The sequence below is a fragment of the Lissotriton helveticus genome, chromosome 4_1 (assembly GCF_964261635.1).
Source record: "Lissotriton helveticus chromosome 4_1, aLisHel1.1, whole genome shotgun sequence".
NCBI lineage: Eukaryota > Metazoa > Chordata > Amphibia > Caudata > Salamandridae > Lissotriton > Lissotriton helveticus.
Window position 1 is genome coordinate 1,849,095,863 of NC_136063.1, and position 25,403 is coordinate 1,849,121,265.

Genomic DNA, 25,403 nt, shown 5'->3' on the forward strand with positions numbered 1-25,403 from the left:
GTGACGCCCTCCTGCCGGCTGGCCACGCCCACCTTCAGGCCACGCCCCCTTCCCGCCCTTACGGCCATCTATAACAATGTGCCATTTTAGTACGCGCAGCGGACGAGCGCAGCGGGAGCGCCGACTTCGCGCCGAAGTCGCGCATAAGTCAAGCCCGTCTGCGCCCGTCCGCGGCCGATCGGGGCCAGGGGCACATCACTATGCCAAAATTTTGTCCTATTCGTCTAAGGACCTCATCGCCCTTCAAGGCCCCTGGACTCTCCCGGACTCCGTCCATAGACTCGTCTCTGCACTAGGCCTTGCCCCTACCCTCCCCACACCTCCGCTCCCCCCGCTACGCACCCCCCTGTCACCCTGCCCCCCCCTCGCCGATCCCTGCCCCACGACCCCAGCACTTTCTGTCATCCTACTTAACACCAGGTCAGCGGTCAAGCACCAACACGAGTTGTACGTCCTACTCGACTCTGAGAAACCGGACTTACTGCTCCTGACCGAAACCTGGTATTGCGACTCCTCCCTCCCCGCTCTCCTGGCTACCCTTCCGCCTTCCTACGTGGCCCTGCGTGCCGACCGTCCGGCGGGTAGGGCTGGAGGTGGGGTCGCCTTAATCGCAAGGTCAGATTTGCATTTTCTATCTCTTCCTTTTCCCCCTATGCTCCCCGCTGACTTTTTAGTAGTCCGTTCCCTCTTATCCTCCCCTCCTATCACTTGCCTTCTTGTGTACCGCCCTCCTCAGTCCTCACCTTCATTTTTATCTGCTTTTCAAGACCTATTGGCCAATTTGGCGGTGAACTATGCCTCGGTTCTGGTGCTGGGGGATTTTAATTATTGGCCCTCAGACCCACACGAGTGCCCTGCCTCAAAAGAATTCACAGAATCCTTACTATCTTTCAACTTCGTGTCACATATAACTGTCCCCACCCACTCTCACGGGCACACACTCGACCAGGTCTGGTCTCTCAATCTTCCATTGGCCTCGGTGGCTGTCTCCCCATGCCCCTGGTCCGATCATGCCCTCATCTCCTTCTCCATTCTTCACAACCCAATTTCCAAAACCCCGCGTGCCAAAAACACCTGGGCGCGGAACTGGAACAGACTGGATCTCCCCTCCCTGACTTCCCTGCTCCGCAATTCCATTCCCCCCCTCTCTGGCCTATCATCTGCCTCTCAAGCCAAGGCCATAAACACCTGGCTGGCTGGAGTTTGCGACTCAGTGGCTCCCCTACGTCGCATTTCCATCCGCCGACTCAAGGACTCCAATAGATGGTTTAACGACCACCTAAAAGAACTCAAACTGAGCGCCCGACGGGCGGAGAGGCAGTGGAGGAAAGATTATAGCCTTTCATCTAAAACCCATTTCCTGGCATCACTGGCTAAATATAAATCAGCAATCCTGGCTGCAAAAACCGACTACTTCTCCACGAAAATAACGTCTGCCGACAACAAACCCAGGGTAATCTTTGGCATTGTGAATGACCTGGCATTCTCTGACCGAACTTCGTCCCAAATCCCTCCCTCCCAGCCCCTCTGTGATCAACTCAATCACTACTTTTTGGACAAAATCACAACTATCAAGGCTAATATCCCATTACCCTCATCTGCTTTTGTTGATCCCTCCCCCCCCACCGTCCAAAACCCTCTCACCCTCATCCCTCCCCTCACTCAGGAATCCTTTCTGGCAATACTCCCCAAAGTTAAGTCAGGGTCTCCGGCGGACGTCTGCCCCGCACGCATCCTACAGCAAATCTACTCTAGCTGCCCTGATCCCCCTATCGCCTTCCTTAATAGCTCCTTGGCTAAGGGTGTTGTGACCCCTGCACTAAAGGCCGCCACCATAGTGCCTTTGTTGAAGAAACCCGGCGCGGACCCTTCCATCTCGGCTAACTTTCGCCCCATCTCCCTGCTGCCCTTTCTGGGCAAGGTGATGGAACGCCATGTCACCGCGGTACTGAGCGCTCACATCGAGGCGAATGGGGGGCTGGCCTCTCGCCAGGCAGGATTCCGCCCCAGGCATTCGACCGAATCGGTCGTAGTTTCAGTCCTAGATAACCTCAGAAAGGGTATGGATGACAACAACCACCAGGCACTGGTCCTCCTTGATCTCTCCGCCGCCTTTGACACGGTGGACCATACCATCCTACTTGCCCGTGTCAAGGCGGCTGGTATCGGGGGATCAGCTCTGGTCTGGCTCTCCTCCTTTCTGAGGGACCGCACTCAGGCGGTCCGACTGGGCGATTTCACCTCCACCCCTCTCCCTGTCACCTGCGGTGTTCCCCAGGGCTCCTCCCTCTCTCCCTTACTCTTTAATCTCTATATCTTTCCTCTTATTTATGCACTTCAGCAGCTGGAGGTCACCGTTTACAACTATGCGGATGACCTCCAGCTCATCTTTGATCTGTCCCCTTCTCCTCTCTCTGTCGCTAATTTCCAGTCAACTATGACATTTATCAGGGACTGGATGAACCACAACCATCTTAAATTGAACCCCGATAAGACCGAGCTGGTTCTCACTGGTGGTTCATCCAGCCCCTGGAACTCTCTTTTCTGGCCCCCCTCTCTTGGCCCGGCACCGTCCCCCTCCACCGTGGTCAAAACACTGGGTGTTAAAATGAATTATCAGCTCACTCTTCACTCACAAATCCGTTCCGTGGTTTCCTCCTGTTTCCTCACTCTCCGAACTATCCGCTCTGTCTCCCGCTTCTTCTCTCCCCAGGCACTTAAGATCATCATAGCCGCCCTGGTAATCTCACGTTTGGACTACGCCAACGCCCTCTATCATGGCATTCCAGCATATAGCCTGCGTAGACTCCAAACCATCCAGAACCAGGCGGCCAGACTGATATACGGCCTTCCACGCTATCACCACTCTACCCCCCTTCTAAAAGAGCTCCACTGGCTCCCCGTGAAACAACGCTCCCTTTTTAAGATTGGTTGCATGGTTTTTCAGGCCCGCCAGGGCACTGCCCCCGCTTTCATCGCCTCACTTATTAAACCCTATGTCCCCGCTAGAAATCTCCGGTCTTCCTCCAAGTCCCTTCTCCAGATCCCCCGCTTTTCACGCAAAAAGTGGGGCGGTTCTAACTTCTCAACTCTGGCTCCTATTTTCTGGAACTCACTTCCAGACAATCTCCGTTCTGCAACTCAGTATCTCTCCTTCCGTAGAGACCTGAAAACTTTCCTCTTCAGCCAGGCTTTCCCCGCTTAATATTGACTCCACCCTTCCATGGTCTTTCTCCCTCAGTTCTGAACCTCCAGCGCCAAGAAACCGCAAGGTGTACGCCGCGCTCTACAAGTGTTTTTAAATTTAAATTAAATCAACCCGTTATTCATAGTTTATTTTTACTTTTACTTACTTCGTGCTTTTGTGGGTTATCAGGACTTCATCATATCGAGGGAGTCACCGCCTCTTTTGTTTGGTTAAATGTTGCTTCCCGCGGGCGCTGCGGAATGTAAAGGGTAATGCAAGTTTTTAGAAAGGTTGTTTGTCACGCGCTGCTCACGCTATTCACTAATAGTTGCCTGGTTTACCTGCACTGTGTCGGTATCGCTGTTAACGTCTAGTCAGGTATCCATTCAAGGGAGTGTTTGTTGGTGGTCACATGACCGAGTTTATATTGGGACATGTGTGCTGGTAGTTATGGGACTTGTAGTCCAGGGATTTATTCCAAAAACGCAAGTTATTTACAGTTCACTTTTCGAATTATTGGGGGCATTGTTAACAGTGGTCATATTACATCGGATCCTTATATATGATTTTAGCACTCTCCATATTCGTTCAAACCTGCACTCACGCAGTCGTACTTTGCAATCAAATACGCTTCTCGTCTTAACAGTAATCTCTCCACATTGCCTCCACGTGGGGGAGCCTTTACCCCTGACAAGACGGACCATTTTAGATCTTTTTCAGTGTGCTCAAGATCAATAAAATGCTGGACCATGGGTGCGGTCAGCACTTTTTGCTTGATTCTTGACCGGTGTTGGGACAGTCTTTGACTAACTTGCTGGTTAGTTTTCCCAATGTAAAGTTTGTCACAAGGACAAACTATTACATAAACAACATTCTTGCTTTTACAATTTGTGAACTCATCATGGGTCCACTTGATGGTATTGTGCTCGAAAGTTGTGCCTTCGATAGTACTGGCGCACGATATGCAATTACCACATTTGTGGTGGCCTTTCACAGGATCTAAGTTCCATATGGTGCGTAAGTCACTTTTGGCTTTGGAGGTACCCAAGTCTGCTCGAATTATTTGTTGGCCTATGTTCTTGTTCTTTTTCAAGGCGAACATAGGTTTGGCAAAAGGAATTTCGAGATTAGATAACAAATGCCAATTTTTCAAGACCACAGATTTAAACTTATTTGTGAGTGGTCCATAAGTAGAGACACACACTAGTTGTTCCAATGGTTTCTTGTCTTTCTTGGTTAACAACTCTTCTCTGGGTGTGAACCACGCACGCTTGGTTGCGTGTTTTAACATTTTCTTGGGGTACCTTCTTTCTTTCAGTTGTTCGCACAGCATTTCAGCATGTGTCAAGTAATCCTCTTTTCTAGAGCAGTTGCGTCTGATCCGCAACAGCTGACTGTAGGGTAAATTTTCTTTGAGGCTTTGTGGGTGAAAACTCCGGTAGTGGAGAATGGTATTTTTGTCTGTGTGTTTTCGATGTAAGGTGGTAATCAATTCATTATTCCGATGGAAGACCTCAACATCAAGGAATGTTAGTCGTGAATCACTACACGTCATACTAAACTTTATGTCTGGATGCCTGTTGTTTAACCACTGGTAGAATTCAGTCAATTGTAGCTTCGTACCTTTCCACTGGCACCAGACGTCATCAATGTAGCGATACCATCTTACGATGTGCTCGCTATAAGGATTGTTTTGATAGATGAATCGTTCCTCATACAATGCCATGTAGAGGACCGCCATCTCTGGTGCAGAAGGACACCCCATGGCGGTCCCCTTCACCTGCATGTAGAAGGTATCCATGAATCTAAAAAAATTCCGTTTGAGTGCTAGACTGGCCAACTCGATTATAAATTTAGTTGGAACTCTTTGGGGTTTGGGCCTTGTCTCTAGAAAAAACTCAATGGCTTCCAATCCCTCATCTTGAGGGATTTGGGTGTATAACGAATTAACATCAAATGCCACCATCAGCTCATTGTTGTCATTAAATGGTAGATTTTCACAGCATAAGGACACAACCCCAATTTTTGGTACATCTAATTAGACAAGCGATATTCCTCCAGCCCCTGATAAGGCATACGGAGTTCTCAAAACAAATCGAACCTACAGCGACCTGGGAAATTCCCATAGCCATTGTTTTGATTTCACAGAGAACTTCAGCAAAAGAATGTGCGAACGAGCCCGTTCATATGACATCCTATTGATGTATATATGTCCATCCTTACGTCAATCTCGGCACCTTTCAGGTATAAATATTACCGACATTGCCTTAAGCAAACACATGCGGTGGTGACGAGATCGGAGCAGCGAGACGTGCCGAGGAGCCCAGCAGAGAGCGAAGCCCACAGGCGCTGCCCCGCCTTCCTGACGCGCTGAGAACGAGACGCTGCCTTTCTCCTGCTGAGAAATCCAGCTCCGGCGCTTCCAAGCAGCCCTCGCAGGCAGCTGGAATATCAAGACCTGGGATAAGAGATACCAGCCCTCCATCATTCTAGATCTCAGGTACAGAACTGAATAACCCCTTGCAGAGAATTCTCGAGTCAGTCCCTTGGCAAACAAACTTAACTTAAACTGCTACTTATCTACTCCCGCCCACGTATTAGGCTTAGGTCAGGTACACTGGGGTAGGCGAGGTTAGAAGCACCAGTTGAGTATGATTAGTCAAATGTATATATGTATGTATCTATTTTATCCATTTTAAAGTATCATATGGCTCAGAAACCATATCAATGCTTTTACAGTATTATTTTATAATTCTGTCTTTACTGTATGCACTTTACTTAACTATAAGTATTACAATAATAGCGATTCATTTCTCTTGTATGAGAAAGGAGACTGATCAATAAATAATATCTTTTATTGAACACGCCCGTCTTTTCCTTTTCTCTACCATCTGGTGAAACTAAGAATGCAGTGAACTAACTGAGTAAAATAAGTTGTCTTTTGTTTTCACACGACTCTAGAGATACACTCTTGATTAGGGGAGAGCAAAGTTGTCATGTTCTATGGTTGTCAGAAACTAAATCCCTTCTTGTCTATCCAGGGAGGTTAAAATCCTCCTTGCCTATTCGAGAAAGTTTCTAGTGAACTCTGAGCTAGCTGGCAAACACAAAACTTTAAGTCTAATATCGTCGGTAGAAGACCTAGTTAACCTCTGCCCTAGGTCTATACTATTGAAGATATTATTCCAATGCGCAGAGCCTATTGGGATAATAGGAACTACACTACATGGCGCCCAACCGTTTGGATAGGCGATAAAACTAACGCAAGACATTAGAGTAACTCAGTCGTGCTTTTTCACACAGAACCCCTTTTTCCCATAACACTCCAAAGACGTCTGGAGTGGGTGAAAGGTCATATCCACCAAACCTCGCAGGAGGAGACTCCTATGTATGGTTCTTGGTTAATTCAACGTTGAAGGATACACTGTTCCAAAATATTGTGCATCTAATCTTTGTTTCCATAGAAACCTGATCTGCAAACAAACAGAATAACCTTCCTGTCAGTAAAATGACAGAAAGTGAAGAAGAAAGGGAGACAGTTAGACTAGCAGCTGAACTCCTAGTAGCAGACAATACTCTGCTGGAAAATGACCCAGATGCAATACTCATCCCGGTCAACATAAGGAAATCTATAACCCTAAAACCTATAGAAAATGGACTGACACCAAGAGGTGGTACAGTCATATTCGTAATTGAGGCACACGAATATCGGCAGACAGAGGTATTCTATTCATGGATAAACTTTCCAGCAGCAAACGCTGTAACAAAGGACTTCCACTATTACAAAATAGAGGAACCTCCTAGTGAGTACACTCCTTTCGAGGAAGTGGAAATACCACTCAAATTCCAAGAGCACCTGCTCTTGTTTCATGGCACCCTAAAACATAATAATCACATCACCAGGCTCGGTCCACTAGGTAGACCAGGAGCAACGTGGCCGGTCCTAGCCGGATATACACCACATCCAGACATTGAAGAAATGCCTGCACCAGAGCTTTTAGCACAGCTAAAACATTTAATAAAAATACATAGACAATTAGTCCAATATGTAATGCGGACTTCAACAATCCAGCCAGCAATTAAAATTCCACAGCTGACCACTCATCAGGGGAACACAAATAAAATTACACCGCAAAACATACAGTCCTGTCTAGGTAAAGTACCCGCAAAACGGGAACAAATTCCTTTCTGGCTAGCACAAAAAATCACTCAAATAGAGGCGGTGTTTCCAGATACCACCCCTGTTGAGAAACATAGGATTCTGACTATCTGTCTTCCAATGGGAATCGCACCACATGTGGAGGACTGTGACACTTGGGGAACAGTCTATGCTTCCATTTACACAAAAACACATGGTGTACCATCCATGTCAGTAATACCAGATGTGCTAAAACAGATTCAAGATGAATACGGTCCAGAACCCGCTTTAACTCTCGGTATGAAACTACTGAAAGATTTCAAGCAGGTCTCGGCAATATTATTAGCCAACATAAAGGGAGAAGCAGCAAATGTGGCGATTCGCCAGAGGTTAAAAGAGACAAATATAGCAGACCAACCATCTGAAATTGCCAGAATCATAGAAAAATCCTATGAAGAACTAGGAAGAGATAGTTTGGGTGGAATACCAGTGAAACCTCAACTAGTTGAAAGTCCTGAAAAGGTATTTATAAAAAATAACTTAAACACTCAAAAAAAGAGCTGGGATGGAAATAAACAATCCAATCCTAAAGAAAAAAGATTCCAGTCCAGAGGAAGGTCTCCTCGGCGGAGAGAAAGATCTCCTGATCAAGGATGCAAGTCTCCCCAAAGGGAGCCCTCTGTGAAAAAATACAACCTTAGAAATAGGGATAATATAAAAAAAAACTGATAGATGTCAAGATATTGATACACGTCCCTCTCAATCTTTTCAGACTTCCTCGCAGAAATCGGAAAGAAGAGGACGATCAGAACACAGGGAAGAGCACGTCAAGTCCAAAGACAAAGAACCTGCTCATCTGAATAAAAAATTACAATTTCCAAAAAAGAAGGTAGCCAGTATTAAAGTAATTAACAATGCCGAGAATACTGAGGACACAGCTGAAAAACGGAGAATGGGCTCAGACAATGCTAGACAGCGCAGCAGAAGTGAGCATAGCTCGCAAAGTCCTTATGAATCATCTGGAGACAGTGGACACGAATGAATACATTCAGGTGGAAACTGCAGATACCAGAGTTAGCAAACCTCATAAAATATATGAAATAACATTGCGTATAGAGGGGGATAAGACTAGAAAAATAAGGGGTCTATTTTGGGATAATCTCTCCAAGGGCTATGACATCCTTCTAGCGGAACGAGACTGGCCTCCAGAGTTTGTCAGGGAGTGCCCACATGGCGAAGAAATAATTATGCCTGCCTTCTCAAACCATATTCCAATTCATAAAAAATATACACTTGCAAGAAAGTGGGCAGTAGCTCAAGCCCCTGCCTTATATAAAAATCATGTGGGATGGGATGAGGACTCTCCTCCTCACAAAATGCAGTTAAAATCACAACCTACTGCACAGAGGCAGTACCCGATTAAGCAAGAAGCTAAAAAACAGGTAAAAGAGATCCTAGATCAACTTGAATACCAGGGGGTGATTGAAACTTGCACCTCACAAATGAACAACCCTTTGTTTCCTGTCTCCAAGCCAGACAATTCATATTGTCTTGTTTTAGACTACAGACACCTTAACTCATGTTGCAAAACATTTGCGGTACAAAATTCGCATAGTGCTGCACTAATGAATAACATAGTGCGCAAAAAATACAAAACCACCTTAGACATTTCTAATGGAGTCTTTTGTCAAAATATAGCACCAGAGAGCATATATTTGACAGCGTTCTCAATAAATGGCACGCAAAACAATTTCTGTTGTTTGCCCTAGGGGTTCAAGAACAGCCCAGGATTATTCTCAGCGAGAGTAACTGAATTACTACAAACATATGATGAGGAGGCATTATCTTATGTCGACGACATCTATCTAACAGATGATGACTTGGATACTCACTTGAAGAGAGTGAACACCATAATACTTGGGTTCGCAGCAGAGGGTTACAAATTCAACTTTAAAAAGTCAAGAATTGCCCATCTAACAGTCCTGTTTTTAGGATATTATAAATTATGCAGAGAGAATTAAACCTCTCTATGATCTAATAAAACCAGATTTTAAAAAAATCAATTGGACTCAAAAACACACAGAAATTTTGAGATCTTTACAAACAGATATGTTAGTTAAAACAAAATTACAAACACGTGACAACACACGCAACCTTGTGATTCGAGTCATCCCAGGAAGATGCGGATTCACATACCTGACCTCTAATGAGGGAGAGAAGGTACCAATAGCATACAAATCACATTTGTACACAGAAGCTGAAAAAAGCTTCAGCATTAAGGAAAGCATTGTTCATGCGGTTCAAACAGCTGTAGCAAAAGAAAAATACCAAGCAGACGGTAGACAGGTTACAGTCAGAACAGCAGAATCAGCTTTTGAGGCATTAACAACACCATGTAATTTACCGACAACTGCACTAAATCCAGAATGGATACAATGGGTAAATTCTGTTGCTACAGACAAAGTAAAATAATATTTTGACCCGGAAATGAAAGAATTAAAATATCTAGAATATGAAAGAGAATACCCTCTGCCAATCGACATTCTGCCTTTACGACAGTACGCCTGTGTAATATATACAGACGGTCATGCTCAACCCTCAGTTTGGGGAGAGCTGGCTTACAACGCCACATGCGAAATTGTAAAAGAAGTGTGGCGCGGAGGTAAATTAAGGCCTCTACTTACAAAAACACACTCAGTGGAAAATAATTCAGAACAGCAAACTGAAATAATAGCATTAAAAATGGCGCTAGATAATGCCGATCGCGAATTCCCGACACTTATAGTGTGCGATTCGTATTACTGCGTCAAATCATACAATAACGATTTGCAGAAATGGATTCAAAACGGTTACAAAGATGACACAGGTGCCACAATAAAGCAGAAAGCGCTTTGGGAACAATTAGTTCTTTTAAGGAAAGAACTACCAAAAACTCACGTGATACATTCACTGAGTCATCAGCGTGATGGCGTTCACGTTGCAGGGAATTCATTGGCTGAGACAGCCACAGCGGTAGCAGCAAAATCGGCTTCCGTAGCTACAAAAAAGCGTGCAGTAAAATACATTGACGGTGAAACTGTGCTGGCGGTGAAAACGTCATCAAAAGGCGACTGTTCAGCACTACCGATCAGTTATCCACTCAATTATACATACATAATCGATGCAAACTCAGTCCCTTTTGCTCGAATCCCTGGAGTGGGGGATAGAGTAATTCCAAACACGGACAGGAGAGGCTTGTTAATAGCAGACGCACATATGGGTGAGGGTCTCAGACACCTTAAGCTAAAAAATTCTCTGGAAGAATTACAATCAGTGTACTGGTGGCCAGGCATGAGCCTGCATCATCACATTTTTGTAAAAAACTGCCCAGACTGCAATAGAGATCGCAGTGGCGAGCGAGGAGGACTATTGCCATGGCACTTCGCTCCAGAAAAACAACAACAATAAGAATGTACCCATCACGAAAAAGCGTTATATTAACATAAAAAGACTAATTTTCACTTATGATGTAGACCCCAGCGCTCGGCTGACGTCTGGACTGTTAAACAAGGATTTGCAAGTCTATAATGGCATATACGCTAGGAGCATGCTACGTTTTGAATAATGTGTTCCCTTTAGCCCTCAGGCTTAAAGGGAAGCATGACCAAATGAGCATAGCATAGCGGAACTCTTCTCACTTCCTTCCTGAGGGATACGGGATGGTGTAAAGAAAAAACCAAGACATAAAGCAATCTATAACGGAAAAGGTATTAGGTTCGGGAGCTGGGTGGGTCAAACATTTAATAAGTGTCCAACGTAGTCTAAATAACCTGCCAAGGAATTCTCTGAAAGGGTTCAGTCCGTACGAACTATTGTTCGGGACTAGAATGATGATCCAAGATCTTGATAGTCAGACTTCAGTGGTTAAAGACAAAAGCTTTGATATCAAAGATCGTTTGGCTATTTTACAGGACTTAAATGAAACAAGAAAAGACCTGAGCAACATAAAGTTGAAACAACAGCCAACAACCACTGAAGAGAAACCACCTGTCCCAGCAAGGCCTGTCTGGATTCCAAAAGTCGGGGATCTAGTCAGAGAGAAGATCGCGGTAAAGAAGGAATTTGGGCCTTCTTACAGAAAAGCAGTTCCTGTCTTGTCTGTCAACGGGACAAGATCAGTAGTACTACCGCCCCTTGCTGGTAAAAAGGAGAACCGAGTTGTATCCATCGACCTGGTTAAACCACAATCATGTGGCCGATAACAAACAGTAGGCCAAGTGGACTCCCAAGAAGTAGCAGAACACCAATGTTTGCTACGAATACAGAGGCTCAAACTGGAAGACTGATCACATTTGGAAAATCTACAGTGAATCAACAAGGACTATGCAACAAAGCAATGGAACTTGAACCTCTTAAAACCCAAATTAAAACTTTTCATCAACAAACAACAACCTATGATGATGTAACTGCAGACTTTGCTAATGAAACAAAGCAAAATCCAAAAACAATTGGAACAATTGACAGAACAGCATCCGGCTACTTCATCAACTTCGATGATTCATCTGAAGACCTGAGTGAAGCAAAGAAACAGCCATCAACAAAAACTTTTAAAGATAAAGCTAAGGAACTTTTTCAACAGCTGAAAGAAACCTATCTGATTTCTCCATGGATTGAATTTTGGGTGGCCTTCGGTGCATTTATCCTCATTCTTTGGCTCATCATGGTACTATGCTTGGGACGTTTCATTGAAGGAAAATATGCTAAAATGGACACAGCAAGCCAGAAAATCAACTTGGTCCTTAAACCACACACATCTTCACACATCGAGAAAAGAGAACTTTCTTCAGTGAACTTCACAGCCAATCCTATACCAGGCGGTGTAGCATGGGACAAAACTGATTATGAAATCTATGGTCCGGTTGAAATCCTGAAGTATCCACACCAATTCAAGATCTCATTGAGTGACTTTGTAAAACCGAGCTCATTTGCTGATGATTGGGACTTTGAAAGTATTAATGATATGATGTCTGATCTTGTGATGTCTGCTAAATTTACAGAACATGATTATTTGCAGGGTTCGTCTAATTATGATCAGATGTTCTGCTACAACCACTATGGTAACCATTATCTACATAAATCTGCACAACCTAGAAATGTTTTAAATTATAACCAATGGGAACATTGTGCTACTCCTCCAAAAGACAGCTCAAAAACATTTTATGATAAATATTCATACTTTTCAGGGTTTAACACAAGTAAGGCAGAAACATTTTATTTCAAATTGTCAAATAAGACAGGTATGAAGACCATGCTTACAAACACAAAATTGATATATTCCGATTCATTCTTTGAACAAATGAATACATTTGGGTTTGATTTCTGGAACAATAATATTGAAGCAAAAACTGTTTGGGGTACAAGAGATTGGCAAGTACAAGGTATAGAATCATTGTTTAGAGCCTGCATGATCCCAGAACAAATTATATTTTTGAATGACACTATTCAACAAACTACCTGTCTTGGCTTAGCCAAAATCAAAGATTTGAACAAACCATCTATTCCAAAGCCAACAGTGAACAGTAATAGCTCTATAGATGATGAGATAGACGTAAACCATATATTAAACCAAAACAGAACACATCCTGAATGGAAAAAATGGTTGATCTGGCCCACAGATACAAATAACTGTCAAGACAGATTCCTGAACAAAAAACAGGGGTTCACATTGACTAGGCCAGACCCTAGATATTCCCAAAGACAACATCCAGGGATAGTAACCACCTACAGCGTGGGCAAGCTCTGCCTTCAATGGCTACAAACGTCCACACTGGCTGAAATTAAGCAACACCTAACTTTACTTACAGAAGGTGCTGACTTGCGTGATTTCATATTGGGACCACGCAAACAGCGTCAAAAACGTTTCATAGCGGCCTCTATATATGCAGCGTATAACGAAGTTTGGAAAGTAACTCAAATTGAGACAGCAGAAAAAATACGGGAAATTGACCGTATTAATTTGGAAAAATCACTTTCTGTGGTGGACAATGGGTTAATGACTCTGTCCTCCAGAATATATTCTCTGGACAGCATTGTGTCTTCAGCAATCGATATAATATCGCAAGACTTACTGATGTTACAACACGGTCAGTCCCAATTGCGTTCTATTGTACAGCTTGGCTGGACGTTACAAAATCTGCGTTCTGGCTATGTGCCTTGGCGTTTAATCAACACAACGTCATTATTTAATATCTTTAACCTTACTGATAAACAAATCAGTCTGGCGCAGAAGAGTGCTGACTATACAATTCTGAGCATTGAAAGACTTGAGAGATTACCATTGACAATGTCAGAACGACCTGTCATTGAATGGATAATACATGGAATAATAAATATTCCAATAACTACTTTCCAGTTTCAATTCTGCCAAAAATATATACAGGCAGGCCAGTATGAAAGGTTGGGTAAAGGGTACATTAAGTCAATATGGAACTTGCCCTATACACACGAATGTGTCAGTAATAAAGGCCAGAAAGTGTTTCTCAGTGGCAATAATTGTGCAAGATCACTAAGCGGTACACTTCTGTGTCAGGGTATTAGCTTGCATGGAGCCTGTGAAGGGACTTCAAATAACCTTTCATGTTACCAGCTAGGCACACCTGCAACACAAATAGAACCATTCTTTAGGAGACTCTCGAACGGGAGTTACATTCTAATAGTAGATCGCAGATGTTGTAGTTTGCTGCCCGGAAAACCTTATCTCATAACCGTGACTAGGAAGGTCATGTGCTGTGAACGAGTATTGTTCCCGAACGATTCTCCAGACAGGGAGGCAAGGTTATGGCCCGATTTGAAAATTGCTTCTATTCGAATAGATACTTTAAGCAGAATGAAGACTGTGCTCCTACAGACGCCGACCAGGCTCACGTCATCAAAAGAAACGTATGATCTCCAAGTTGCAAGGACAACAGAAGAGATTCATTCATTATTATCAACTAATTCCCCCATACATTTCGCAGAAATACTGAACGAAATCTTAAATATTTCTGATACCACTGGTGTCTCCAGTGTATTTAAAGCAGTGTTTTCGGGTGCTTTAACTCCATTCAAAGCCATCCTGGGTATTTTTCCAGACTTTGTCCATTCCATTTTTGGCGGACTTCCACTCCTTTTGGGGCTAGTAGCGGGTATTCTATTTTTGATCCTGTTATTTCGCTATGGCAAACCATGTCACAGACAAAACACCTGCGACAAGGGAAGAAATGATCCTAGCCATTGGCTACCGGGACCGGGTAACTAAAATCCTTGGACTATCCCGGCTTAGAGACCTGAACATGACTTGGTCTCTTTCATTTAGACCAATGTGGCAAAGTTGTGTTATGCCTGTATTAAGGTGCTTGCTATGCGGCAAAGAATGCGTGTTGGACACCTGTCTGGCACTACTATCGGATGTGCTAATGGACGCAGATACCTTGTTGGGTCCGGTAACGGCTCATGCATTGTGCTGTCCCCAGCGGCTACCAATCCTGATGACGGCATTCGTGGAGACTTCACCACTACGATTGAGGGGTAGTGAAGCACAAGATGAAAGCAGCATCGATCAGGTACGACCTTCAGTCAGCTATGCTGATCAAAACATCAATGGAGGCAATCATGCTCAGGCTCATGAATGCATGGTAACAACCTTTTCCGAATTAGTGGAACTTACGCAAGAAACTGTTGACAGTTTTTTCAACAGTCTAAATGATATGATGTTTTCACCAGAGCAGCAGGAATAACTTTGAGCAAAATAGCACTCGGAGTTCCCTACATGCTGAATTTGGCCTTGAACTTCTCAAAAAGCGATATGAACAATTTTTTCCTCAGTTTGTTCAGACTGCAAGAACCTTTTTCCCCAATTCCAAAATATTTACGATTTTTTGGGACACTTATCTTCTGCTTAAAGTAGACATTATTCTTAGAGAACTGAATTTTAGGTAGTCACGAGACATTAGCTATCCTCTAGCGCTCTCATACAAAACTTTATGATTGTGATGAAATGGTCTCGCACTTTTTTTCTGTATTAAGAGCCATTTCATGTGTGGTTTTCGCATTTATTCATGCTGAATTTAAAAATATGCGTTATATGTTTAGCATTATTAGACTGCTTATGCATATAGTACACGTGATAGTACATATGATTATGTTTCAAAATTTTCAGGATACATATGAATGTATTTTGGGGTGGTACGATATACACAAACGCTACGGGTTTCACTATGCCTAGATTTGTAAATATGGACATAGTCTACGTGGAGTGGGTGTGATGTATTCCTATAGGTACTGTATCGATTCCCCTATTCCTGACCCTGGTCTGGTTAATAATTAACTAGCAGCCATCTAACGGTGCAAAAACCGTTATCTGATTAAGCCACACCACGGCACAGAAGCGCGTTATCTGATTAGGTCATAACGCATGCCATCTAATTAGACAAGCGATATTCCTCCAGCCCCTGATAAGGCATACGGAGTTCTCAAAACAAATCAAACCTACAGCGACCTGGGAAATTCCCATAGCCATTGTTTTGATTTCACAGAGAACTTCAGCAAAAGAATGTGCGAACGAGCCCGTTCATATGACATCCTTATTGACGTATATATGTCCATCCTTACGTCAATCTCGGCACCTTTCAGGTATAAATATTACCGACATTGCCTTAAGCAAACACATGCGGTGGTGACGAGATCGGAGCAGCGAGACGTGCCGAGGAGCCCAGCAGAGAGCGAAGCCCACAGGCGCTGCCCTGCCTTCCTGACGCGCTGAGAACGAGACGCTGCCTTTCTCCTGCTGAGAAATCCAGCTCCGGCGCTTCCAAGCAGCCCTCGCAGGCAGCTGGAATATCAAGACCTGGGATAAGAGATACCAGCCCTCCATCATTCTAGATCTCAGGTACAGAACTGAATAACCCCTTGCAGAGAATTCTCGAGTCAGTCCCTTGGCAAACAAACTTAACTTAAACTGCTACTTATCTACTCCCGCCCACGTATTAGGCTTAGGTCAGGTACACTGGGGTAGGCGAGGTTAGAAGCACCAGTTGAGTATGATTAGTCAAATGTATATATGTATGTATCTATTTTATCCATTTTAAAGTATCATATGGCTCAGAAACCATATCAATGCTTTTACAGTATTATTTTATAATTCTGTCTTTACTGTATGCACTTTACTTAACTATAAGTATTACAATAATAGCGATTCATTTCTCTTGTATGAGAAAGGAGACTGATCAATAAATAATATCTTTTATTGAACACGCCCGTCTTTTCCTTTTCTCTACAATCTGGTGAAACTAAGAATGCACTGAACTGACTGAGTAAAATAAGTTGTCTTTTGTTTTCACACGACTCTAGAGATACACTCTTGATTAGGGGAGAGCAAAGTTGTCATGTTCTATGGTTGTCAGAAACTAAATCCCTTCTTGTCTATCCAGGGAGGTTAAAATCCTCCTTGCCTATTCGAGAAAGTTTCTAGTGAACTCTGAGCTAGCTGGCAAACACAAAACTTTAAGTCTAATATCGTCGGTAGAAGACCTAGTTAACCTCTGCCCTAGGTCTATACTATTGAAGATATTATTCCAATGCGCAGAGCCTATTGGGATAATAGGAACTACACTACAATACAAAAACAGAACAAAAAAGTTAAAGACAATCACAATACAATAGGGGTAAAACAAAACAATTACACTTGAGCAGCGTCCAAGTCGCCTATGAGCGATTCCGCAGCACCTGTGGAGCAGGAACGCTGACCAGAAGTCTGTATATCAACCCTAAGCAGACCCATGCAAGAGACAGAGCCACTGATTGGTGTCTCTCTGTCCATTAGGTTGGAGACCAGCCAGAATTCCTGAAGTTTGGTGTGTTGTGGCCTGTGGTAGAAGAGGAGTTAGACTAGCCTGTGCGGAAAGTAGTTGCCCTGAACACTAGAAGATATGCACAGGTCCAGCCTGTTGTAGCACCTGTATGGAGGATGCCTCAATAAATTAAGGGGCGTATTTACAAGCCCATTGTGCCACCAGTGCATCACTTTTATTGATGCACGTGCCGCGCAATGGGCTTCCCCATGTTTACAATGCCATTTAAATTCACCCTGTGTGACTTTTCATGCCCTTGTAAATATTCACGTATAACTCTGTGTGAGGGGGCATTCCATGAGTGTTGCTGTGGGTGTTTTCCCGCGCAACATCCATGGAACATGACGCATTCCCAGGTTTACAACATTTTGTAAACCTGGGAATGGATCAGAATCCCAGCCTCCCCAAGGGAGGTATAAGGAGGGATGTATGATGTTACAACGCAATCAAAATGATCGCGGTACATCACAACGCATCTTTTACAATGCAAGTCGTTACCACGACTTGTGCTGTAGGGTGCTGGACCTAGGAATAGTAAGATTTACTATTCCAACTCCAGCCTACGTACAGTAGGGAAGGTGTTGGAATAGTAAATCTACTATTCCTTTGTCTAGAGCGCCCCCCAGAGCAAGTCGTGGTAACGACTTGCGTTGTAAAAGATGCATCGTAATGGCACCACGGTGTTTTGACCTCGTTGTGAAGGATGTTTACCCATAAGGAGGTGCAAAGAGGAGGAATACTTGTATTTCTCCTCGTTTTTTCCTCTTTCTATGTGTGCTGCAATCTGCAGCAGGCATAAAAAGATGAAAATGCCTTTAATGATTGTTTTTGTGCAGGAAGGTGTCCTTTCCTGCACAAAAACAATAGTCCCCTCACCTCAGGCACCCTTGCAAAATGACGCAAGGGTGTGTGTGCTGCTACACAGCTGCTATTTGTGCGCCTACGTTGGGTAGAAGAACAGGGATGCACCGCATCTTGTAGATACAGCACATTCTTACCCTTTTATTTTGCCGCACAGCAGGAAGACTTGCTTTGTGTACAAAAATAAAAAATAAATATACTTACCTTAATGCTGCTGCCGCTACCTCCAGTGCATCGGCTTTTCCTGCTTCTTGCTCTTGGGCTGGGCACAGGCTCCCATCCGGCCCTGCAGCCAATCCTGAAGTTGCTGTCGCATGAGTGCAGCTTCAGGATAGGCCTAGGCATTGTCAACGTGCGCTTCCAGGAAGATTGGAAGCATGTGCCTGCTCTCTGCAGCCCAGTAATGCAGCTGAGGCTGGAGAGAGCTTCACGGCACATGAAGGGTTTGGCCGGCCTGAGACAGCTAGCCAAACACCTCATGCGCAGTGAAGGGAGTGCCCACCACTCCCCACCAGCAGTATCATCCCCTGGACCCACTCCCAAGACTTGTCAAAACCTGTTTTATTATCATTTCATGTACTGGTGGTGGCGGGGGCAGCACTCCCTCTCTCTAATGGAGTGAGTTGTTTTCTTCCAGCAGGAATTTCTTCAGATGGAGTGTTCTCAGGTTCAATAATGTTCTGGTGATGATTGAGGTCTCAGATTTATCCTGTGTGTCCAGTGATTAGAGAGATTTTGCCAATGAAAACCCACTATTTTCTCACACTCTCCTCACCTCCTTTTACAGCACTTCCTCTTTGCTTTACTGTAAAATGATCCAGGATCTTGGTTTCAGGATGGCAGAATGGAGCTGCCACCAGTCAGGCTTGGCTTCTGTTCCTTAGTCACTCACCTATTAGCATCCATTAGCATATATTAAGATGAGCTCTCCTTCCACCTAACAGAGACAAAACTGAATCTCTTCCACCCGATACTATTACTGGAGCCTAGCCGTCAATAGGATGAATGGGAAAAGGTGTATATAGCATCGGCACTCAAAAGAGGTAGAGCTGGAGCTACCCATTTTTCTGCCAGCTGTTATTCCCACTTCTAGAAAGGTAATCTCTGGTAAGTAATTACCAATTAACATACATTTGTTCAGAGGCAAGCTATTGTCTATGAGTTGGTAACTTTTCCAGCCAAGCATGTATCAGTGTAGTCCATCTGAACTGCAGCACAACCAGAGCATAGTTTGCCTCACGTTCTAAATATATCTACAGACACTAGACTGTATTTCTGCCATACATGTCAGTAGTGTGACTGCACACTGGACCCCGTATATGACGTTTAACTTCCACTAGTTTCCGCTAGCCTATCTATTCATGATAACAACCATTTGCAATAACTAAGAAGTCACTTATACTGCACTAATGATCACACCGAACTTCTACAATTCTAACCTACTACAAACAAACTGGAGCAAACACATGAAACTTTTTCTTTGAGAGCATAGAAGAAATGCTAATAATCAACATTACTCAATAACCACTAGATTTGCCATTAACCCTGGGATCTGGAGAGGCATGCTGCTCACCATAAAGTATTTTAATACCTAGTCAGAGACAGTAAACGCTATATAAATACATTTACAATGTAATGCAGTGCACCATATGTACATTTTCTACACCTTCTACAATGGTCTGACGGGACAGTTATATAGACCAATTGGGTGACATCCATTTTATCACTACCATCTTATAACCATAGCACACGCAGTGGCACTATTTGGTGTGACACTGGGAATAGAGTTCTAATACCAACAAAAATAGGTTCTAGAAAGAGGCAAAAATCAGGGGTGACCATGCAGAAAAGGCGATTATGCTCCACCAATACTCTACCGTGCATATTAGCAGAGGTCATAGGTTCATCATGAAGACATCCAAGTGCAGTGACAAATTTTAAGGGAATACCCATCCTTCCTATATTTCCGCTCAATAATCACCCCCAAATTCTATTAAAAGCCTTTTTAGTGACTAGAAAGAAAACTATAAAAGGTTTCCACCTATTAGGTAGAAAGCAAACTAATTCAACACAATATCACCCTCTTCTCATTTGACTCACCACAAGCTAGTTTTTTGTATTCTGCCCCTTCAAAAGTTAGACAAGTGAAACTTTGAGCAGGCCTCAATTACCAACATTTTAGGCAGTGTAGACAGGAGTTACTAACATAGCAAAGTGAAGTTCACATGCAATCTATTAGAAAAAGTGTACTGGAACATTCATATATCTTCAACTAGTGTGTTAGAGACCACCAGAAATGTAACTCAAGTGGCACTCCAGCACTTGCGGGAACTCCGCAGAGTTTTTTTGTCACTTCGCGGAGTTCCACCTAGCAAAACACGGTGAACTACCCCCAATCCTGCACATGATCAGCAAAAGATTTTCAGATCAAATTTATTTTATGTGTTAAGTTAGTCCAAGAGCAATAAAGTAGTTTAACGTGTCCGTTTTCTTTCTTGTTCTTTTTTTAGGACTATCAGATGATGCATTATGCAAATGAAAATTGTACGTTTCTGAAGTTCTTGAAGTTGCCAGAAAGAATAAAAAACCAAATAATTTAACAAGTCAATCTCACATTTGGTAAATAAAAAGAACAAAGCTTATGGTTCCAGAAAACTCTGGAAAATATTTGAAACAAATGTATGTATTTTTTAAATGAAATATATAAAAATATTTGTATTTTTACACATTCCTTTAAGTTGTTTGTTTAGATGAGTTCGAATATTATGTGTTGTGCTCTGTGTTTCAGTGAATGAAAACAACAACGTTAATATATGCGAAAAAACACTTAGGAAGCATACTGACTAGTGGACTGGTAATTTAATATTAAAGCAAATGCAAACACCCAAACAATATTTTATATACAAAAATCACTTTTTATTATTATTTTTAATAGTTAAATATATAGATTATTCTTATGTCATCTTTTGATGTACTGTAGATAATAGAAGGATCAAGTTGATTTCTAAAAAATTCAGAATTAGACCTTCATTGATATATCCATCACCTTGTGTGTTTTATACAGATACTAATCTATGTATCTCAGACATACTTGTGCACTCATATTTGTCTGCCTAACATCGCTAATTTTATCAGAAGATTGTGGTTCTTTAATATATACATTGTTAGAAATGAAGCATGATCAATCTGTTAGATCACAACAATTAGCTCAGTGTGTTAAATATAACTTTTATCAGTTCTTTTCCCTGTACACACAGTATAATTTGTTCACAACATTGTTGTACTCTTTTATATCTGAAGAAATAGGATAAACAGGGGCATTCATATATGTCATGGTTAGGAATGGGCTCCTACACACGTTTCAGCTTTACGCCTTCATCAGGTAGCCATGTACGATAAATATGAAACCTGAAAAAAAGGGGATTGAGAAATGTCGGGGTTACATGATGTCAGTCCTACTCGAGTTTATACATCATACATACTAGTTAATACTCTTAAGGGCCCCATTGTCAGAGGAACAATTGACCCAATGATAAAGGGAAGAGAGTAAAAAAGTGAGAAAGTAAAGTTTTTTTTAGAGATTAAAAGAGTTGTGATCTGGAAAATGATGTCAGAATAGTGCCCACCCATGCGTGTGACCCCAATGGCCCAGGTATTTAGACTGCCTATACAGTGGTGCGTAACCAGTGGCTATCTACATTCAAGATTAGATTCAGAGTTCGCTGTTACCTTTATAGGGTTAATCTCTAGATGGGAACTGCTTTTAAAGCTAGAAATTAGAATGTAATGAAGGCTCCAAAACTAGTTCTTCTGGATAAGCTTGTCATAAGCACTGGCAGGCGATAAGAAAAAACAGAGAACGAGGGGTGATTTTAATATCTTGTCTCATAGTGAAGTTAAAACCGATCTACTGAACTAGTTGAAGTTAACAACAACGTTAATTAAACCAGTGAATGATACATTTTTGACTACTATCCACACTTTTTGAATTAGGTTTTGTCAGCATTACTACTTTGAAGAGGGGCACTGCCATTCAGTGTCATAGTGTGTGTGCTCTGTCACTGTAAACATAACGTAAAAATCTTGCTTCACCCAATCTGCTTATTAAACTTTCCAGTAAAAATGCAATTTGTCACATGAAATGTGCCAGTGGCATGGAAGTTAACATGTGGGCTGCAATATATATTTCTTAATATGGTGTCAGAAAAATGATTGTGGCCTGATTGGTTGTAGATTGAAAACTTCCCCAAACATGTCAGAGAAGAGTGCTATTCTATGTAGTCAAGAACACGTTATTTAACTTTCCTTCTTTCTGGTGGATACTCTACTCAACCACAGACTCACGTTCTAAATATATCTACAGGCACTAGACTGGATCAGTGGCGTAACAAAAGCCCCGACACCCCTTCGGTGCATGGTGGGACCTGAGCTCTGGGGGCCCCTCTGGCACTGGCAGACCCCTGGACTGAGAACTTCAGACTGGGCCTGTAACGTGGAGGGGCCCCTACATGTACTATGCAGGGGGGCCTCCTCAAGTTTGACTATGCCGCTGCTTCCATGCACTGGTAGGTAGCACCATCAGACACCTCAGGTGGCTTACAACCCGTCTCCTGAAGTGCCCCTGCACTATGACAGCAGTCTTTTCAAACTATTCTACTCTCTCAGATGCAGATCAACCTTAACAGATTGGAGATGATGATGTGGCAAATCGAACTTGGGACCTTTTTTAAGTTAAAAAAATATATATTTATGGAGCTTAGGATGGCATCCATAAAATAATACTAAGCAATCAAACAAGAGATAGAAAAAGAGAAAAAGAAATGTAAGAAAAACAAAAGAAGAGTCATACAATGCATAAAAAATGTACAGTCTAATTATTTATCAACTATATATATTCGAGGAAATATAAGGGAATACTTGATATAAATTAGTCTTAAGGTCTTCAAAGGGAAGTCAGGGAGATTGTAGAACGTTCTGGAGATAAGGTGGAGGGGGCAACATTTGTGATATCGAAATATTCAGAAAATTGAGTGACAGGTGTCCAAAGGGCCTTTTGTGTTAAAAAAAAGATAATTGTAATTGTAATTGTAAGCAGAACTTATACAGCACACTGTAACCCAACAGGCATCCTGGCGCTAAAAGAGGGAGGTAGTGAAAAGCCACTGGGAACTGAGTAGTGGAAAGCATTAGCTAGTAGGAAAGAGCCAAGTTTTTATTTGTTTACGAAATGGTAAAAGATCATTCAGCTGTCGCAGCTCTGGGGGCAGCTTATTCCAAAGTCTGGCAGCCGCAACACTGAATGCCTGACCCTCCAGCTTGACTCTTCTGGTCCGGGGAATTTTCACCAAGAAAGCTGAAGAGGATCTAAGACAACGGGGAGGAACATACCAGCTGAATTTACTTTGTAATAATATAGGGCCCAAACCATGAAGTGCTTTGAACACAACACAGAGTGATTTGAAAGACAATCTCTGCACTATAGGGAGCCAGTGCAGCTCCACAAGGGCCTGAGAAGGAGAGGAGTGTCGAGGATGTGACAAGGCCAACTTAGCTGTCATATTCTGGATACTCTGTAGTCTACCAGTCAAGAACTTAGGGGATTCCAGCAAGAGGGAGTTACAGTAGTCTAATCTACTCAAAATCACGCCTCTGACTATCAGAGGGCGTGTTTGAGCAGGGAGCAAAGGAAGAATCTTCCTCATAGCCCTAATAAGGGAAAAGCAAGACCCTAAGGTCTTATAGACATGGGTCTCCAGAGTCAACTTTTCATTAAATAGGACCCCCAAGTTACGAACAGACGTGGACGGTAGCAGTGGGGGGTACGCATGAATAGGCCAGACGTCAGCTGAAAGATGCAGTGGCGCTCTCCCATTCTGAATGCAGAGAATTTCAGTTTTGTCTGCATTAAATTGCAGAGAGTTTTCTCTTAGCCAATGAGCCATGTTCCGCATGCAGTTGTGAAAGTTCTCCAAGGAGGTTGACTGTTCACTTTCCAGTGAAAGAATCAGCTGGGTATCATCTGCATAGTTAACTACCCCTAAGCCAAAAGATCTAATAATGTCCATCAAAGGACACATGTAAACGTTAAAAAGAATGGGGCTAATCGCAGATCCCTACGACACACCATGATGGACCTTAGTAAACTCAGACTGAAAAGGATGGAGAGCCACAGCTTGACATCTGTCAGCTAGATAGGCGTGGATCCATTTTAGTGACTGACCAGCTACCCCAATGTCTTCCAGCCGGATCAGGAGGACGGAGTGGTTGACCGTGTCGAAAGCGGCAAACAGATCTAATAGGATCAAGATGGCATGTTGACCCTTGTCTGCACGCAAACGAAGATTGTCCAACACGGTCAGCAAAGCAAGAGCAATCAGAGAAAGTTGCCAGCCGACACGTGTTTGGTCATGGATAGTTAACCGTGACTCTTCAGGGCTGATCTCATGTGAGACACAACGGTATCAGAGGACCGGTGATACTTCCAACCCGGTCACAATCGGGTTTTCGGGTTTCTGAAGGAACCGATTCGATTCTTGGTTCCCCAAAAATATTTTTTCGTCTCAAATCCACAGTTGGTAGCGGGGCAGACGGACGGGTAATGTCGTCTGTAAAGCAGTGGCTATCTGTCACCGCTCGGTTGCGGCGAGGAGTGGTCGCCGGGTACAGGAATCTGTACCCGGCGACCATATAAAATATTTTTGGGGAACTAAGAATCGGTTCCTTCAGAAACACGAAAACCCGATTGTGACTGGGTTGGAAGTATCACCGGTCCTCTGATACCGTTGTGTCTCACATGAGATCAGCCCTGAAGAGTCACGGTTAACTATCCGTGACGAAACACGTGTCGGTTGGCAACTTTCTCTGATTGCTCTCCCTTTGATAGGAGCAACAGGAGTGATAAGGAATAAATTTCTTTGCAACAAAATGATCTTATCTCTCTTTTGCTAGAACATGTGATACACTTCACAAAAATTTACACTCATTATGTGTGCTCTGGACCTGGCTTGATCAATTCGGAAGAGGGGGTCTCTACCCCTGTTTCCCTTTCAAAGGTTGTGGTTTTCCTTTGACCAAGATGCACCTAAACTAAGTTTCTCGAACCATTTAATTTGGGTACCCCACAATATCGTAAACTGTTGAGTGCCATCATTTTCTGAAAAATCTAAAAAAAACTCTCGCTGGACCCTCACGGTCAGCAAAGCAGTCTCCGTGCCATGCCCTGGCCGAAAACCATACTGGACCTCATCCAGTAGATCATTACCCTCAAGAAACTGGGAGAGTGCTCTACTCACAAGACGTTCCACAATCTTCACTGGGTAGGGAAGAAGTGAGATTGGCCTGTAGTTTTTAA

The 25,403-nt window shown here is 43.1% G+C and overlaps 1 protein-coding gene across 1 annotated transcript in view; it reads left to right on the forward strand.

The window, feature by feature from the left end:
- Positions 1-20,691, forward strand: part of LOC144827706 (SH3 domain-binding glutamic acid-rich-like protein 3) — a 54,519-nt gene extending 33,828 nt beyond the window's left edge. The window contains exon 3 of the mRNA XM_078685918.1: positions 20,563-20,691. Within this exon, the coding sequence (XP_078542044.1) occupies positions 20,563-20,652 (90 nt within the window). The 3' untranslated portion in view covers positions 20,653-20,691. The remainder of the gene's footprint in view (positions 1-20,562) is intronic.
- The last annotated feature ends 4,712 nt before the right edge of the window (positions 20,692-25,403 follow it).